This window comes from Triticum aestivum, chromosome 2D (genome assembly GCF_018294505.1).
Source record: "Triticum aestivum cultivar Chinese Spring chromosome 2D, IWGSC CS RefSeq v2.1, whole genome shotgun sequence".
NCBI lineage: Eukaryota > Viridiplantae > Streptophyta > Magnoliopsida > Poales > Poaceae > Triticum > Triticum aestivum.
In genome coordinates this window covers 646221132-646241824 of record NC_057799.1, presented here as the reverse complement: position 1 = coordinate 646241824, position 20693 = coordinate 646221132, and the positions used below count along the sequence as shown (strand labels likewise).

The 20693-nt window shown below is 45.1% G+C and overlaps 1 protein-coding gene across 1 annotated transcript; it reads right to left on the bottom strand.

Moving 5' to 3' along the window:
• Positions 1–1419: 1419 nt before the first annotated feature.
• Positions 1420–1973, bottom strand: LOC123050765 (cysteine proteinase inhibitor 8-like). Its single transcript, XM_044473504.1, has one exon. It carries the CDS (start codon positions 1900–1902, stop codon positions 1516–1518), a length of 387 nt encoding a protein of 128 aa, XP_044329439.1. The 5' UTR covers positions 1903–1973; the 3' UTR covers positions 1420–1515.
• Positions 1974–20693: the final 18720 nt, after the last annotated feature.

The window sequence follows — 20693 nt, the reverse complement described above, 5'->3', positions numbered from 1 at the left end:
TTGCAGTCAAGCCTGCAACTGGATGACGACCTCACATTATAAGCTACCGTCTGCATATATGCACATATAGTAACTTCTACTCAGTCCTGCCCCTATGTACATAGTACTACACAGTTCTATCCCTACAATAGTACACAACCCTGTCACTACAAAGTAGTTCCTAGAAGCATGTCTACACATGAGCTGGCTTGGCTTGGCTGGCTAGCCACCTGTACGCGTGATGCCATGCACAAGTGATGCTCGTGCTAGCGGCTCTCATCTTGCTGGTCAAAAACATCGCCATGATTAGGCGTGTTCTCTAAAAATGCTACAACAACATGGATATTGCTACACATATAGAGATATTGCTACTGATCATCTTTATAGTGAGATATGCTTTCTTCCAACGACACAACTCCCCCTATTTCCTAATTATTCTAGTTGAGGTGGCGCACGTGTTCCTAAGCCATGGTGTCCATCATCTCCATCCCTGAGCTCACACCATGCGGGCTTATAGCGGGGAAGATGACGACACCCACGCGATCCGAGGAGATTTTTATGGTATGTTGTCCTCTGTGTTCAAGGGGAAGGCTGCGCATTTTCCCATGGACGACACAGACGGCAGTTACTAGGCTTCCAAAGGAGGTGTGTTTATTTTTTTGTCATTTCTTAAGAAGAAATCGAATAGTTGGGTCTTTACACACCCATGTACTTATTGACGCATAATTGGCTCTCCTTCAGGACCGTGGTCTGTTACTTCTAAATTATATGGTTTTGCAGATGAACTAACTACCTACCCCCGCAAAAAAAACTACCTACTATTTGCTCGTCAAGATTTTTTTTATAATATAGTCGATTCAGATCCATAGTTTGATTTCGAATGGTACATACGTGTTTTTCTCCTCCAGCCACCAAGCTTTCTTTCTTAAGGCCAATGACTACTGCCACGGGAGAAAACCATCCCTCTAAATTACCCTACCCTAGTGTCACCCAGCCTAACACGCAACCCTCTAACCCCAAGCCTCAACAGTAATTGGTAACATCTAATTACTCCTCGTTGTCGCCGTCACATGAGCTCCACTCTGCATCATCACCTTCGAAATTTCACCAGCACCATGAGTTGTTGGATATTGGAGATATATTCAAGCAGAATTAACGTATAGTACATCTATATATAGATTGATAAATGTATTCTTTTTTCTTCATTTCCATGTCAGAGAGTAGTGTTTTTTCTTTAGAAAAGTTGAATGGTCTTGCGGAAACTATCCCACGGGTTATAGCGATCTAGTGCTAAAACCTCATTTTTGTTTCATGCCTCTTTTGTTATTGCATTGTATTACAGTTATAGATTTCTCAATTGCAAGTTATATATAGTTTTTCCATTTTCTGCTCTTATCATTGTCAAGTTGTAGATGTATGCTATTTGATATGTTCCACGCATGGCAATGCAAGACGATAAATTATTCGTCGATAAATAAACCCAGCTAACAAATCTGGTACATCACAATTATTACTACCGAAGTTATTGCCACTCGCCTATTTCACCTTGGCGAATGAGAGGAGCTGGCGTTTGTGAGTCCACGTCTGCTCGTACACCTCTGCCTTGTACTTGTCTTCTTTCCCGCCAATGTCTGATGCCTCGATGATAAGTTCGTAGTTCATTCCAGAAACAAGTTGTTGCCTGCCACTTACCACCTTGTTGAACTTGAGCACGCAGTTCACATGCTTGCCGAACTCCAACACCGCCCAACGGCCGAGCTCCTGGATGTGTTGGTCATTGATGTTTCCGATTGGTTCCCATCCATTCTCTATTGCCGTGTTCCACAATTGGTTGCCCATCCGTTCCCCACAGCCTATGGCGGGTGAGCCGATGGCATAGAGGAACGCAACAACGATGATGAGGAGGAAGCTAGATGTCCTCATGGCTATTGGATTGTCTAGTGGGGTTCTTGATCTTGAGATATTTATGTGGGACTTTGGTGAATTGGTGATGTGAGTGGATCCAAAACAATTGAGGTAGCGGTGCTTAAATAGACATTGTTATAAGAGGCAAACATTAATTGGATGCTTATCCAAGTAGGCATTTACAATGGCATTTATGACAACCTTTTATACGGGGGCAAACTTTATTCAAAAGTTAATCAATTGGATCCATATCCGAAGGCTTTGACCTACTTAAATTTAGAAAGGTTTAAATACATGCTTTTTAGATGGTTGTATTTCATAGCAAAGGTAGTAACTAGTGCACCCACTAACAAGTTTTGAGTAATATCTTCTCCATAAAATGGTCAAAACTTAAATGAATTGGCCTAAGATAAAGAAGATAGGCATTATAAACTCACAAAAGGCAGTAGAAAGCATGTATGTAAACCTTTGTATGAAAATACACTAGTACAGAAATGGCTAGCCACAACTTTTGTTTGTGGTGCGCAATATCCAACAAGCACCACCACTATTTTTGTCCAAATAGTGGCAGGGTTGGTAAATTTGGTAGGACATCGATATACCCTTAGTGTTGGCATTGAATTATTTTAGCACGACATTGATGTTTTCTGAGTTTTTTTGGGCTATACTTTGCTATGGCGTGGCCTGTTAGGACCATGCTGGTGATGACCTACTAGTATAGGGGATCAATAATAGTCCTTTCGATAAGTAAGAGCGTCGAACCCAATGAGAAGCAGAAGGAAATGATAAGTGGTTTTTAGAAAGGTATTTTCTTCAAGTGTCGTAAGTAGTAATAACAGATAGTTTTGTAGAAATATAATTCGTAATAAGTAACAAGTAACAATAGTAACAAGAGTGCAACAAGGTGGCACAATTCTTCTTATATCAAAATACAAGCCGAAAGTTCTTCTTGTAATGAGAAAATCATTCTTAAGGACACATGGGAAGTCTCGTCTAGTCACGTTCATTATGTTTAGTTGATTCTCGTTCACGACTTTGATAATTTCATATGTTGGTGGACCGGTGCTAGGGTGCCGTTCTTACTTGAACAAGCAACCCACTTGTGATTACCCCCTCTCGCAAGCATCCACAACTATTATTATTAGTCATAAAAAAATTACGGGATCATAGTAGGTGCTAAAGAATAAATATAGCATAGGAGAGCAGCAACAATATCGAATCCATATATAAAGGACTTTGAATCTCTTGTTCCACGCAGAAAAAAGGGCACGAAGTAACAGCGACAGATTGCATTGACTGAATAATAAATTATCAGACCAAAACATGGCGTACTTAGATTATTTCATGCTTTTGAAATTTGAAAGTGTATACTGCATGCATCAAATTCTATTATCTCATGAAAATATGGCAATTAAAGAGTGGCAGCTAGGTAGTAGTAACCATCTATTTTATGACGTGGATCAAAGAGAATCAATCATTAGTTGCTCATGTGAGTAGTAATAGAACGAGGAGACTAACCTTAGAGGTGTGTCTGCTGGGAACATAGTAGGCATTAAAGTAAAATAGCATAGCAGTTTGTGGCCTGCGGCAAATATGTAAGAAAGAGTGGAAATTTTGTCAGGCCAATTATTTGCCAGTGCGCTCCATTAATCATAACATGAGCCAATCCTTGTAAATACAAAATATCAGGGAGCGCACGCTGCATGAGTTCAACACCAGCTTTGATGCCTTATGTACCGGGATTGAGGGAGTAGTGGTAGTCTCTCTTGCACAAAATCAATTGAGGGGACAAATTCCTTGCCATGTTTGGCAATTGCTTGCTACTTCTTGAGCTTGCGTTGGTTTTTCCCTTGAAGAGCAAAGGGTGATGCAGCAAAGTAGAGATACGTATTTCCCTCAGTTAAGAACCAAGGTATCAATCCAGTGGGAGAAGAATGCGCAAATCACCAATACCTACAAAAACAATCAAACACTTGCACCCAACGCGATAAATGGGTTGTCAATCCCTTCACGGTCACTTCCAAAAGTGAGATCTGAAAGTAAAAGATTGCAAAATAGTAGATAGGAAACTAATATGATGGAAAATAGACCCGGGGGCCATAGGTTTCACTAGAGGCTTCTCTCATGAAGGCAATTAATACGGTGGGTGAACAAATTACTGCCGTGCACTGATAGAAAAGCGCAAAGTTATGACGATATCCAAGGCAATGATTATGTAATATAGGCATCACGTCCGTATCAAGTAGACCGACTCCTGCCTGCATCTACTACTATTACTCCACACATTGACAGACTCCTGCCTGCATCTAGAGTATTAAGTTCATAAAGAACAGAGTAACGCATTAAGTAAGATGACATGATATAGAGGAATAAAAGCAATATGATGTAAACCCCATCTTTTTATCCTCGATGGCAACAATACAATACGTGCCTCGCTACCCCTACTTTGTCACTGGGTGAGCACACCGCAAGATTGAACCCAAAGCCAAGCACTTCTCTCATTGCAAGAAAAACCAATCTAGTTGGCCAAACCAAACCAATAATTCTAAGAGAATTATAAGGATATCAAATCATGCATATAAGAATTCAGAGAAGATTCAAATAATATTCATAGATAAGCTAATCATAAATCCAAAATTCATCGGATCTCGACAAACACACCGCAAAAGAAGATTACATCGGATAGATCTCCAAGAACATCGAGGAGAATATGGTATTGAGAATAAAAGAGAGAGAAGAAGTCATCTAGCTACTAGCTATGGACCCGTAGGTCTATGGTAAACTACTCACGCTTCATCGGAAGGGCAATAGAGTTGATGTAGATGCCCTCCGTGATCAAATCCCCCTCCGACAGGATGCCGGAAAAGGCCCAAATATGGGATCTCATGAGAACAGAAGGTTGTGGAGGTGGCAAAGTGTTTTCGTTGATGCTTCTGAGGGTTTCGGAATATTTGTGAATTTATAGGACGGAGAAGTAGGTTCGTGGAGTTACGAGGGGCCCACAAGGCAGGGGGCGCGCCCATCCCCTAGGGCTCGCCCTCCACCCTTGCCGCCGCCTCGTGGCTCTTCTGAGTTGCACTCCAAGTCCCTTGGATGTCTTCTGGTCCAAGAAAAATCATCGTAAAGTTTCATTCCATTTAAACTCCGTTTGATATTCCTTTTCTGCGAAACTCAAAAACAAGGAAAAAATAGAAACTGGCACTGGGCCCTAGGTTAATAGGTTAGTCCCAAAAATAATAGAAAATAGCATATTAATGCATATAAAACATCCAAACAGATAATATAATAGCATGGAACAATCAAAAGTTATAGATACCACTACAAAAAAAGACACATCTGTGACATTTTGGGCCGAACAGAAATCTTTTCTGTCATACTTATGACACTTCTATGACGATAATTGTGACAAAACCCAGTATCATCATAGATGTGGTGGGGTCCTACTTCTATGACAAAAAATCATGACAGAAAATGGGCTTTTCGTCCTGGGCGGGCCGGAGACGCAGTTGCATGACATTCTTTGGGCCGTCCATGACGGAAAAAACCGTGGTACAAGCGAGGGCGCAGAAAATATCGGGGAGTCCCCGGTTACGGTGGGTGGTCGGGGGCCGAGCGATGCGCGTTTCTCTCGTACATACGCGCGTGTGTGCGAGGCGTTGGGCTCTAACTGAACCCGAGCAAGGCGTTGGGCTCTAACTGAACACGAGCGATTGCACTGCAGGCTACGCGTTACTGAACCCGAGCGATCGATCGATGGCTGTTAACTGAACTCGATCGAGCGATTCCTTCGCTACTGCTGCTAACTGAAGCCGATCGATGCTGCCTCTGGATGAACAGTGAGCGTTGCGGGGAGGGGGGGGTGGGTTGGATGAACAATTCCCGGTGGGGGTGGATGAACAGGACCCCGTGGTGTTGCCTCTGGATGAACAGTACCCCGATCGATCGAGCCGGTTGGGGCTGGATGAACAGGACCCCGTCGAGGGTTGGATGAACAGGACCACCCCGTGGAGGGCAGGATGAACAGTAGACGGTGGAGGGCATGATGAACAGTAGCCCGTGGAGGGGTGGTTGAACAGGAGCCCGTGGAGAGGGCTGATTGAACAGTAGCCGGTGGAGTAGCGTGCGGTGGAGGCTGGATGAACAGGAGCCCATGGATGAACAGTCGTAGGTGGAGGCTGGAGGAGGTCGACGGTGGATGAACAGTAGCCCGTGGAGGCTGGAGGGGGTCGACGGTGGAGATGAACAGTATCCCATGGAGTCCCGTTTTGCGGTACGCCACACCCCTCCTGATGAACAGGACCCCCGTTTCGACCGTAGCGCTCCAACACAAGTCCGTTTCCTCTGTTTTGCGGTACGCCACACCCCTCCCGATCAACAGGACCCCCGTTTCGACTGTAGGAGGTCCGTTTCCTCCGTTTTGCGATACGCCAGACCCCTCCCGATGAACAGGATCCCGTTTCGAACGTGGCCGGTCGAACACAAGGCCGTTTCCTCCGTTCTACGGTACGGCACGCCTCGTTTCCATCGGCTGTTCCGTCCAAGCCCTCCCGATGAACACGACGACACATTCCGTTCCGACCTAGCCGGTTGGCTCCCCATGAACACGACGATGACGTTGTTTCTCCATTCCGACCCAGCCATGTACACAAGCCCTGGCCGTACGTATGCGCGAGTAGGCGTTCGAGACCCTGCCCATATGTACGTACGTGGCCGTATTTTCTTTCTTGCACACTGGCCGCTGTACGTATGTGTACATGCTACGTGCGCGCCTCTACATCGACCAGTATGTACGTACACGTTCGCGACCAGAATGACAACGCTACGTACGCTTCGACCAGGTGGGTCCCGACTGTCAGGCACTTCCTTGCCTGCGAAGATGTAGTTGGTGGGTCCCAGCAGTCAGGGGGCGAATCATTTTTTTTGCCCGGACGCACTTCCTTGCATGCGAAGATGTAGCTGGTGGGTCCCAGCAGTCAGGGGGAAATGTTTTTTTTTTGCGAAATACGGTGGCCCGTCCGGTGGGTCCCTGCTGTCAGGTGGAGGAATAATTATTTTGCACGTAATAAGGAGGCACTTCCTTGCTGTGGCCGTGGACCCAGCTGTCAGCCTCTCCACGTACAGTCCACGTCCGATGGAAGCCGTTCCTTGACCACGTTGACCACGCCGCGCCGAGAGCACCAGGGCGGTGGACGACGGCGAGGCCTAGGAAGGGGACGACGCGGAGCCGGGGAAGACGCGGCAGTGGAAGCCTGCACGGAGAGGAGTACGAGGGTTCACTGGTTCGGCTGCGGTGTGAGGCTGCCGTCGCCGCAGGGCCTGGCCAGCGGTGGGAATAGTAGGGGGCGGTGAGGCCTCCGTGGCAGCACAGCCGACCACGGGAGGCAGGAGGATGCGGCACGACCGGCGCTGCTTTGGGCGGTTGGAGCAACAAGACCAGAGGTTGAAGAAGCACTACGGCCGTTGGATGGACATCGTACGGTCACTGGAGCTAGAATCGTTCATATTGACTAAGTTGACAAAGTACTCCGTCCCCGTCAACTTAGTAGGCCCACAAGTCAGCCTCCCACCAAGGTGGGTCCCAACCAACAGGGAGAGTATTCTTTTTTTATGCATAATAAGGAGGCACTTCCGGTGGGTCCGAGCTGACAGCGGGGGGAACGTTTTTTTCCCGCAATACGGTGGCCCGTCCGGTGGGTCCCAGCAGTCAGGGGGGAAACGTTTTTTCGCGAAATACGGTGGCCCGTCTGGTGGGTCCCTGCTGTGAGGTGGAGGAATCATTATTTTTCGCATAATAAGGAGGCACTTCCTTGCTGCCGTCGTGGACCCAGCTGTCAGCCTCTCCACGTACAGTCCACGTCCGATGGAAGCCGTTCCTTGACCATGTTGACCACGCCGCGCCGAGAGCACCAGGGCAGTGGACGACGGTGAGGCCTAGGAAGGGGACGACGCGAAGCCGAGGAAGACGCGGCAGTGGAAGCTCGTGCGGACAGGAGTACGAGGGTTCACTGGTTCGGCTGTGGTGTGAGGCTGCCATCGCCGTGGAATAACAGGGGGTGTGGGTGAGTAGAGGGATGGCCTGGCCAGCGGTGGGAGTAGTAGGGGGCGGTGAGGCCTCCGCGGCATCATAGCTGGCCACGGGAGGTTGGAGCACGTGGCACGACTGGCGCTGCTTTGGGCGGCTGGAGCAAGAAGACCAGAGGTTGAAGAAGCACTACGGCCGTTGGATGGACATCGTACGGTCACTGCAGCTAGAATTGTTTATATTGACTAAGTTGACAAAGCCCTTGGTAGGCGTCAACTTAGTAGGCCCACGGGTCAGCCTCCGAAACGGTGCACCCCAGATGTCAAGGGGAGGAATCATTTTTGGGCGGCTGAAGCAAGAATATCCGAGATTGAAGAAGAAGCACGACATCCGTTGGATGGACATCCAACGGCCACAGCTGCCAGAACCGTGTGTTGTTGACAAAACCTTGCATACGCGTCAACTTAGTTTTTTTTAGGGGACGCGTCAACTTAGAAGGCCCACAAGTGTGTGGCAGAGAACATATAGCCCATTTGCGATTTATAAGAATGTACAGCCAATTTTTTAATTCTAATGGAATTTACTACAGCCCATTTATAGTTTGTTAAAAGTACATCCCATTTTCTAGCTAGGACAACGATTAATAATTTCAACCAACCGCTCAAAATAGAATTCAAAAAAAATTCCCACATTTTTATGGGATCCCAAATATTTTAATCCGAAATTTCTAGTCAGATTAAATATAATTTCAAAATAAAGTTGTATTACGTTAAAATCCAACGAAATATTGCGCGCGCAACAAGTAATGAAATTAAAATTTCAAATTCCAAAAATAATATATTTTTTAAACTAATTACGCGTTTGGTGCATTTTTTATAGTTACTTCCCAGTTATTATAATTACATCCCATTTATTATTTCTTAAAGTCCATTTTCTTGTTAAGCCTAATGCATACCTCCTAGGAAAGTTTGCAGCCCAGCGGGGCGGAGAATAACAAGTTGACCCGGATATTGTGTACAACTGTCGGCCCAGTTGCATTGCTGATGTTGAAAAAAAAGGCCTATGTAGTATAGTACAACCTAACATGGCTACTCAGCCCACATTCAGCGACGCCGGAAAGGCCCAAAAAAGGCTTCTGTACAACTTTTTGAAGTCACTGAGCTCAATTAATAACTTAAGAAAAAAGTTAGATTACAGTGGAACCTAATTAAAAGCTGTCACGAGCAAAGAAATAATTCAACGGGTCCCACTTGTGTGCGTGTGTGTGTGTGAGAGAGAGAGAGAGAACCATCGGTCGATACTCGTAAATACATCTTTCGGCCATATGCATTGCTGATGCTCAGTAAAAACTTATATAGTTGACACAATCATATAGAACATCATAGCACACTTAACTTGCATACAAAAATTTCACGCAGGCGACACAATCAGGATGGAAGCAGTGGATCGCTACGGGTAGGGCTATGTTGAAACCAACGAACTCGTACATAACGGTTCATCTTCTTTATCAATGACAGGGAAATATCTTGAATGCTGTGCAAAGAAAACAGACAAACAACACAATAAGTTCTGCTAGCACATTAAGTTGACGTACAACCCTTTCTAAAAAATGTTCAGGTACAAAATTAGAACAAGTCACAATCAAATGTAGTGGCACATCAGTGCTTCACACCCATAGCTCGGATTTAACTAGTATCTGACAAGATTCAGTTGTTACCTCAAATTAGAGCACATCCAGGCAGTCAGCCCTGCCTCTTCTCCCAAAGAAGCAGTGACCTCCGCCGCGCGATGGAGTAGGCCCTGTGCCATCCATCGTTCCGAGCAACACGGGGAAAGTCTGACGTTGACTCCTGTAATGGACGTCGTCGACGGACCCTGGCACCAGCGGCGGCGGCAGGACTTCGATTGATGGATTGACCACTTCTTCGACATGCACCAACACTCGATACAGGTACATCCCTAACGTGGTCCGCGAAGGACTTGGTGGCAACGAATAGTACAACCTCGGTTCCTGCACCGGTATCTCAACACCAATCACCTTGGGTATGGTGGACGGCTTCTTCATCCATGCCATAACCGTCAGAGCCCAGCTATCTGGAGGAACAAACATACTTACGAGCTCACCTCCAAGGTCGTTGATAAGCTCATTCATGGACTCGCTGTTCCAAGCACGTCGAGGCATGCCGTGGAAGGTAAGCTTTGTTAAAAACTCAAGCTCAGAGGGCACTGAGCCCCATCCTGGGTGCCATCAATCAAAGCTCACCAGAGCGCCATCGTAGAATAAACGCCGGGAAGATTCGAACACACGACTGCAGTCGAAAGTTGTCCGGAACCTGACGAAGAAATCAGCCAGTGGCGGACAGACTTCGACGAGCAAGTCACTTATTTGGATGCCGTGCGCAATGCCAAGAGCTTTGACAAGGTCGTCCGGCGAGTCGGGAGGCCAGTCGCCGTTGATGGTTACAAGCAGCACTTTGCCGGCAAACTAGTCGTCAAGCGCCGCCATGCCACTATTGAGCGACAACATGCAGCGACCGAAGGCAGGACGGACCTCAGGATCTCCGGCTCGGAGATCCGCGTTGACCGGCGACATGATAGTGAGCTTGAGTACAGGGAGTACAGGAGGGGGATTTGGGGGAACTGGAGTACGAATCGAGATTCCAGAGGTGGGGGAGGGGCGGGAGATTGGGGATGAAAAGGTAGCTTGAAATTCGAACACGCGCCAATATGCTCTCGGCGCGCAAGCGCACGAAAACACCGGTGGCGCCCACATGTCGGCCTAAGAGTCCTTATTCTTTCTTTTTTGGAGAGCCCGACCTTTTTTTAGGATCTTTTGAGAGCCCGGCCTGAGAGTCATAATTGACCTGTTTGGCTTGCGTTACTACTCGGCCCATATTCAACGACACCTCACTGGCCCAAACAAGTGTACATCATCGAAAAGACACTGAGCTCAAATTATATAACTTGAAAAAAGGAGATACACTCTGAACACTGGAGAATGGTGATGCCCTCATTTAGCCCACCAGTAGTTCGAGACAATAAACAGTTCGAAACAACGATATATACAACATTCAAACACTGACTAGTGACTACTACTCACATAAACAGCAAGACATGATATTTCATAAGAAGTCTTGCTACACCACCAAAACGCACCCATTTGCAGCGCTCAGACTCTTGTGATCCAGACGAGAATGACATTCTAAACAGAGCCAACTATTACATAGTAAGAGTGACATAGACGAGGATGACCAAATGACAAGGAATATGCATAACAGAAGAAAGAACTACCCATCCAGAACAAGCAGCAAAGACAACAAAGTCATTCGAAGAGATGATCCAACACCATCATAATTTGCAGCCCCGCTTCAGCGACCAATGATCTGGAGAAACCAGTACTCCACCCTTTCGATACAACAGCCCAATTACCTATCAACCTGAAGGCTTGATCCACATAACTGCCTGTCGTAATTGAGACATCCAAGGATCAAAGTTAATCCGGATGCCTTTGTCATTCTCACCTTCTTTTGGCTGCAGGCTGTATCGTTCACAATCAGGGGAGTTTGCTCCCGAACTCCTAGGGCTCGCCGTGTAGACACAGTTTTCCATATAAAATAAAGCCTCTCTGCCATCAAGGTCCTTGCCAACGGTGATCTCCTGGTTAATCGGATAACTGAGTCCGAGAAACAGAGAGTGTGAACCAAGGCTATTTACCCGCCTCCAACTAAAAAATCCTGAAGGCCCCAACAAGCTGGTATCCTGCTCATAGACGTAACAGCCACTGTCCGGATACTCACGTATTTCACGGTGCTTGTATACAGTGTGGTTTTTGTAATATAACTTTTCCGGCTCATGTCTCTGAATGATCATCAGTCTTTTGCCGTCGTCTGATCGAGCGAGGAACCAGTTGTGCTTCCCTGTTTTTGGCAAAGGTGGTGTGATTACAAAGGGCAGTAACTGTAGGGACACTGCATCATATCAAAAAGGACAGGCATTGTTAATGTAAGATTAGCATTGTTCAGAGTATGAGTAGGATAATGCAAGAAACAACATTGATATGTCCCTGTTGGAACTAGGAGGAAAATACAGGGAAATGTATACTGGGTTCGAAAATATAGAAGTGCCATGCATGGTTATACTCATGTTATCTCACAATCGATTCTTCACAGGAAACTACCATGTCATGCATGTTATGGAATCATGTTCTGTCCTCACAAACAAATTCTTCAAGGTAACTAACAGCCCATGCATTGTTATATACTCGTGTTCTGTGGGCAAAATTTTTGTGAGGATATTATTCTAGCCATTGATTGCTGAAGGGCGAATATAGGTATGTACACATGGTAAGCATTAGAGGATTTCATTACTTCCAAATATAGAGTTCTCCATATGCACATTTACTTCCCTAATGTATGGTTCGATGAAACCAACAGTGTGGTGCATGTTTCTACATCATGAAAATGAGGAAACTAACATGGCCATTGATACACACTCATATTTAGTAGTAGTATATAGATTACTGTAAAATAAGGAGAATATCCATATATTCCTAACCGTTTGATTATTCAGGGGTACAAATTGGCTGTAATGACATGATCACAATCGCACGAATTAACTCATTCCAAATATAGCTGATTGACGGCGTCTCTAATACATTGCCATAGTTCTACTCAAATTCTGCTCAAACAGGGATATGCCAATCATCACAAAAAGTTCAAACAGTGTCATGGCGTCATCATTAACATGAGACGGAAACAACTTACACGCGACGTCCCAGCAATACATGGTGCCATCTGCTTTGTCGATAGCGTAGATGATGCCATTGTGTTCAATAGCATCACAGAAGTGTGTATCAGCTTTGACGACGATCCACTGCGAGCTGAGTTGTCTCCATCTAAAGAAGGCACCGGCTTAAAGATAGGCGAGTCCCTTGTCGAACAAGGAAATTAGCTTGAAGTCTGCGTAATCCGCATGTCGTGTGGGCACTTGGCATATTACAATCTTCTGCAAAACAAGGTCCGTCCAACTGAAGCGGTAATCTAGATGACTAGGACCGCGATGGTAATACTCCATATAATCCAACGGAGGAAGGATAATCTCATGGGAGGTCTGGAAGTTCACGAGCACCAACTTTTGACCGTCTTCTCTGATGGCAGCCATCCAGTGGGAGTTCATGTCGACCCAGTACATACCTGCCAAGAAGTTTCGGGCGATGGTGATCGGATCGAAGTCGAGGGAAATGATGTACGGCGACCCACTACATACCTCCAAAGAAGTTTCAGCTAATGGAGATCGGATTGAAGTCGAGGGGCATCATGTACGCCTCCGTATCATGGTGAGCCAATCTCGCAAGACCAGATAGCAGCAAGTAGGGTGTCTTGAAAAGCTTAGGCCTCGCTTCAACGATGGCCGTGTGCATGCCCCTCGAGCATGCAGCCAGCCGCAGGGCGCTCAACATATCCATACACGAACAACAGAGGTCGAGGACGTCACTGGGGAGATACTCCAATCGCGGCTCATATGGATCATGCGCGGTTCGTGTTCGGCCATGGTGGAGTTTGGAAGGTGGGGTTTTGGGGGGCTTGATTTACGGGGGAGAAGGCTGTCGGTGCTGGAGCGGCTAGCAAGGGAATAGTGGTACTGGGGGAGGCGAGCGAGGCGAGGGTATGCGGGGGCACAGTGAGATAATGAAGAGTGACCTCAGGATCTCCGGCGAGACGGAGATGGAGATGGAGTGGTGCTACGGGAGAGGGAGACGAGGCGAGGCATGCTATACAGCGGCGTTGACAGTGACTGCTGATAACCCACAAGTATAGGGGATCGCAACAGTTTTCGAGGGTAGAGTATTCAACCCAAATTTATTGATTCGACACAAGGGGAGCCAAAGAATATTCTCAAGTATTAGCAGTTGAGTTGTCAATTCAATCACACCTGGATAACTTAGTATCTGCAGCAAAGTATTTAGTAGCAAAGTAATATGATAGTAGTGGTAACGGTAACAAAAGTAACGGAAGCAAAAGTAATATTTTTGGTGTTTTGTAGTGATTGTAACAGTAGCAACGGAAAAGTAAATAAGCGAAGAACAATATGTGAAAAGCTCGTAGGCATTGGATCGGCGATGGAGAATTATGCCGGATGCGGTTCATCATGTAACAATCATAACATAGGGTGACACAGAACTAGCTCCAATTCATCAATGTAATGTAGGCATGTATTCCGAATATAGTCATACGTGCTTATGGAAAAGAACTTGCATGACATCTTTTGTCCTACCCTCCCGTGGCAGCGGGGTCCTAATGGAAACTAAGGGATATTAAGGCCTCCTTTTAATAGAGTACCGGAACAAAGCATTAACACATAGTGAATACATGAACTCCTCAAACTATGGTCATCACCGGGATTGGTCCCGATTATTATCACTTCGGGGTTGCCGGGTCATAACACATAGTAGGTGACTATAGATTTGCAAGATAGGATCAAGAACTCACATATATTCATGAAAACATAATAGGTTCAGATCTGAAATCATGGCACTCGGGCCCTAGTGACAAGCATTAAGCATAGCAAAGTCATAGCAACATCAATCTCAGAACATAGTGGATACTAGGGATCAAACCCTAACAAAACTAACTCGATTACATGATAGATCTCATCCAACCCATCACCGTCCAGCAAGCCTACGATGGAATTACTCACGCACGGCAGTGAGCATCATGAAATTGGTGATGGAGGATGGTTGATGATGACGATGGCGACGAATCCCCCTCTCCGGAGCCCCGAACGGACTCCAGATCAGCCCGCCCAAGAGGTTTTAGGGCTTGGCGGCGGCTCTGTATCGTAAAACGCGATGAATCCTTCTCTCTGATTTTTTTTCTCCCCGAAAGCAAATATATAGAGTTGGAGTTGAGGTCGGAGGAGCTCCAGGGGGCCCACGAGGTAGGGGGCGCGCCTAGGGGGCATGCGCGCCCCCACCCTCGTGGCTACGGTGTGGGCCCCATGGTCTTCATCTTTTGCAAGGATTTTTTATTATTTCCAAATAGACATTCCGTGAAGTTTCAGGTCATTCCGAGAACTTTTGTTTCTGCACATAAATAACACGATGGGAAATCTGCTGAAAACAGCGTCAGTCCGGGATAGTTTCATTCAAATCATGCAAGTTAGAGTCCAAAACAAGGGCAAAAGTGTTTGGAAAAGTAGATACGACGGAGACGTATCTACTCCCCCAAGCTTAAACCTTTGCTTGTCCTCAAGCAATTCAGTTGATAAACTGAAAGTGATAAAGAAAAACTTTTACAAACTCTGTTTGCTCTTGTTGTTGCAAATATGTAAAGCCAGCATTCAAGTTTTTAGCAAAGATTATGACTAACCACATTCACAATAACTCTTAGGTCTCATGTTTACTCATATCAATAGCATAATCAACTAGCGAGCCATAATAACAGATCTCGGATGACAACACTTTCTCAAAACAATCATGATATAATATAACAGGATGGTATCTCGCTAGCCCTTTCTGAGACCGCAAAACATAAATGCAGAGCACCTTTAAAGATCAAGGACTGACTAGACATTGTAATTCATGATAAAAAAGATCCAATCATACTCATACCCAATATAAATTAATAGTAGTGGATGCAAATGACAGCTGCGCTCTCCAGCTAGTGCTTTTTAATAAGAGGGTGATGACTCAACATAAAAGTAAATAGATAGGCCCTTTACAGAGGGAAGCAGGGATTTGTAGAGGTGCCAGAGCTCGGTTTTGAAATAGAGATAAATAATATTTTGAGCGGCATACTTTCATTGCCAACATAACAACCAAGAGATGGTGATATCTTCCATGCTACACACATTATAGGCGGTTCCCAAACAGAATGGTAAAGTTTATACTCCCCCTCCACCAACAAGCATCAATCCATGACTTGCTCGAAACAACAAGTGTCTCGAACTAGCAACAGTCCCAGAGGGAGTTTTGTTTGCAATTATTTTGATTTAGTTTGCATAAAGCATGGGACTGGGCATCCCGGTGACTAGCCATTTTCTCGTGAATGAGGAGTGGAGTCCACTCCTCTTGAGAATAACCCGCCAAGCATGGAAGATACGGACAGCCCTAGTTGATACATGAGCTATTCGAGCATACAAAACAGAATGTTTATTTGAAGGTTTAGAGTTTGGCACATACAAATTTACTTGGAACAGCTGGTAGATACCGCATATAGGAAGGTATAGTGGACTCATATGGCATAACTTTGGGGTTTAAGGTATTGGACGCACAAGCAGTATTCCCGCTTAGTACAAGTGAAGGCTAGCAAAATACTGGGAAGCGACCAACTAGAGAGCGACAACAGTCATGAACATGCATTAAAATTAATAAACATCGAGTACGAGCATGAGTAGTACATAATCCACCATGAACATAAATATCGTGAAGGCTATGTTGATTTGTTTCAACTACATGCGTGAACATGTGCCAAGTCGAGTCACTTATATCATTCAAAGGAGGATACCACCCCACTATACCACATCACAACCATTTTAATAGCATGTTGGCACGCAAGGTAAACCATTATAACTCATAGCTAATCAAGCATGGCATAAGCAACTATGATCTCTAATTGTCATTGCAAACATGTTTATTCATAATAGGCTGAATCAGGAACGATGAACTCATCATATTTACAAAAACAAGAGAGGTCAAGTTCATACCAGCTTCTCTCATCTCAGTCAGTCCATCATATATCGTCATAATTGCCTTTCACTTGCACGACCGAACGATGTAAAAATAATAAGAGTGCACGTGCATTGGACTAAGCTGGAATCTGCGAGCATTCAATAAACAGGAGAAGACAAGGCAATATGGGCTCTTGGTTAAATCAACAATAATGCATATAAGAGCCACTTCAACAATTTAATCATGGTCTTCTCCTATCGACCCCCAAAGGAAAGAAAAGAAATAAAACTATTTACACGGGAAAGCTCCCAACAGGCAAAAGAAGAACAGGAAATCTTTTTGGGTTTTTCTTAAGGTTTATTAAACACACAAGAAGAAAGCGAGAAAAAGAAAATAAACTAGCATGGATATTACAGTGAAAGAGTATGAGCACCGACATCTAGCAATGAGTGTGTGTGAACATAAATGTAATGTCGGAGGGAAATACGTACTCCCCCAAGCTTAGGCTTTTGGCCTAAGTTGGTTTATTGCCATGGATGGCCTGGCGGATATCCGTAGTTGTAGCCAGGGTCGTACTGACATGAAGAAGACTCTGACTGCCACTGGCTGGCAGTCATCTCCGGATCCCAAAAGTAATCAGACTGTCGTGGAGGCTCAAATTGTGGTTCCGGCTCAGGGGCTGGTGTAGGGTTCCTATAGGCGTAAATGGCCTCCCACGGGATGAGATACGGGCCTGCAGATAAATTAAACAAGGAAGGAGCAGGCAAGGTAATAGTCTCAGGGTGATGTTTATCAAAGAACAACTTGTATTTAAGCTCCCCTTCCTTGTTCTTAACAATAAAGTCATGCGCTACCATACTCTTATAATCTAAATAAGCATTGGGCAGGAATTTTTCTTCTTTCTCATAGTGCCTAATAGGTATGTTATAATGTGCAGCAAGGTGTGAAGCATAAATACCTCCAAAGATGGGGCCCTTTGTACGGTTCAAACTTAACCGTTTAGCAATAATACCGCCCATACTAACAGTGTTATCGGAAAATAAACCATGGAACAAAATGATAATATCAGGAACACTAAGGTTACCACAGTTTCCGCGACCAATCAAGCAACGACTAGCAAATATGGCAAAGTAGCGTTAAACAGGAAAATGTATGCTAGTGATTCTTGCATCGGAAACCTTCCTGGTTTCCCCTACAGTAATGGTGTCAATAAACCCGTCCATATATTTACGATGTGGTTCATCTAAGGTACCCTCTAAGGGTATTTTGCAAACCTTGCAAAATTCATCTAGTGGCATTTTCTTAACAACATCATATAAATGAAACTCTACTGAAGGAGGTGATTCCTTAGGAAAATAGTAGAAGTTTTGCACAAAAGTATTAGTGAGTAAGAGATACTGATGACGTTGGTCGCGGAGGAAGTCGGTGAGGCCAGCATTCATAGCCAATGAATAGAAATCATCATAAATCCCGGCTTCTCTCAAGAAATCATCGGAAGGCCATTCACACGGCCGAACCTCCGCGGTGCGAGGAAAATTATATTTGGGCCTCTGTGCTTCTTCATTTTGCTTTTCCTTCGAGCTTCGGCTCGATGAGCCCCTCAAAAATCTCTTCATTATTTTCTGAAAAATTCTGAAAATTTTAGTAACTTCAAACAAATGTAAAACAAACTCAACAAAATTGATAGCAACTACTCCTACAAGTGCCTAGAGACTATATCAAGCATTAGAACCACTTGGAACCATATAAATTTGACATGCAAGCTCAAGAACATGGTCACCTAGGCAGCACAAATTTGCAATGAATAAAGCACTAGAACAAAAACTAATTGGACCAATGGAGGAGTCACATACCAAGGAACAATCTCCCCAAGCAGTTTTGTGAGAGGTGCTTTGAGCAAGGAGATCGAAAATCGCATCAAAATGAGCTAGAACTCATGCTTGAGCTGGATGGTGATTTTTTGGGGAGGAAGAAGAAGTGTGTGGGTGCAGGAATAAGTGGAGGGGGGCCACCGTGGGCCCACGAGGCAGGGCGGCGCGCCCAGGGGAGTAGTGCGCGCCCTCCACCCTCGTGGCCAGGTGCTTGCCCCTCCTGCTGTGTTCTCAGTGCCAGATATTCTCAAATATTCTAGAAAAAATCATATTCCATTTTTAGGGCATTTGGAGAACTTTTATTTTTGGGGTATTTTTATATTGCACGGATAAATCAGAAAACAGACAGAAAAATACTATTTTTACTTTATTTCAACTAAATAACAGAAAGTAGAAAGAGGATACAGAAGGTTGTGCCTTCTAGTTTCATCCATCTCATGCTCATCAAAAGGAATCCACTAACAAGGTTGATCAGGTCTTGTTAACAAACTCATTCTGAATAACATGGAACCGGAGAAATTTCGAATAACACTATGTTACCTCAACGGGGATATGCACATCCCCAATAATAAGAATATCATATTTCTTCTTGACAGTAGGAAGAGGAAATTCAAAACCTCCAGAAATAATCAATGGAATTTTTCCAATAGAGTTGATACTATGAACTTGAGGTTGTTTCCTCGGAAAGTGTACCGTATGCTCATTACCATTAACATGAAAAGTGACATTGCCTTTGTTGCAATCAATAACAGCCCCTGCAAAATCAATAACATGATAGATCTCATCCAACCCATCACCGTCCAGCAAGCCTACGATGGAATTACTCACGCACGGCAGTGAGCATCATGAAATTGGTGATGGAGGATGGTTGATGATGACGATGGCGATGAATCCCCCTCTCCGGAGCCCTGAACGGACTCTAGATCAGCCCTCCCAAGAGGTTTTAGGGCTTGGCGGCGGCTCCGTATCGTAAAACGCGATGAATCCTTCTCTCTGATTTTTTTCTCCCCGAAAGCAAATATATAGAGTTGGAGTTGAGGTCGGAGGAGCTCCAGGGGGCCCACGAGGTAGGGGGGCGCACCCCCCACCCTCGTGGCTAGGGTGTGGGCCCCCTGGTCTTCATCTTTTGCAAGGATTTTTTATTATTTCCAAATAGACGTTCCGTGGAGTTTCAGGTCATTCCGAGAACTTTTGTTTCTGCACATAAATAACACCATGGGAAGTCTGCTGAAAACAACGTCAGTCCGGGTTAGTTCCGTTCAAATCATGCAAGTTAGAGTCCAAAACAAGGGCAAAAGTGTTTGGAAAAGTAGATACGACAGAGACGTATCAACTGCACAGTGCACAAGGTGAGGCTGACTTTGGTAACCCGGACACAACGCCTGGACTGGTGTCACCTCGGGCGCAGGGTCTTGTCACTTCATTGTGAGGACCGGATGAATAATAGTATTTTGACCATCAAGTGTACCACAGTTGTACTACTACTACTAGTAGGAGTAGTAGGAACATGAGTACACTCCCGTGCTAGCATGCCTCTGGGTTCACTTCATCCTCCATCTATCATCCATATTGCGAGCAGAACCAAATTCTCGTGCATGCGGAAGCGCGAAGAAGGACTTTTCTTTTTTTGAGGATAACCGCATATTCCTTAACCGTAGTAGGAACATGAGTAGTACTCCCTCCGGTCCTCTTTTGTCTGTGCATAACTTTTTTCAGTATTTCTCTAATTAGTCTGCGTATATACCCTTTTGCATGCGCCCATTTCCCTCCATGCCCCACATTCACAGCATTAATTAGCGTACGTGTATTGTTGCCATCGAGGATAAAAAGATGGGGTTTATATGATATTGCATGAGTTTATCCCTCTACATCATGTCATCTTGCTTAAAGCGTTACTCTGTTCTTATGAACTTAATACTCTAGATGCATGCTGGATAGACGTCGAAGTGTGGAGTAATAGTAGTAGATGCAGGCAGGAGTCGGTCTACTTGTCACAGACGTGATGCCTATATACATGATCATACGAGCAGCTGCAGCCCGACTCCAGCCAATAAACTGCAGCATGCAAGTGGGCCACTCTGTGCGCGTGGGAGAGAGAAAAGGAAACCGAAGAGCCCGTCCAATCCATTGCATGCACCAGTCAAACCACCGCACCTCTCCTCATGCATGCGCATAACTTCTCCCTTTTACTTCTCCATCGGGAACGATTTTCCTCGGCTTTTTCACTACTCCTTGATCTTCATTTGCA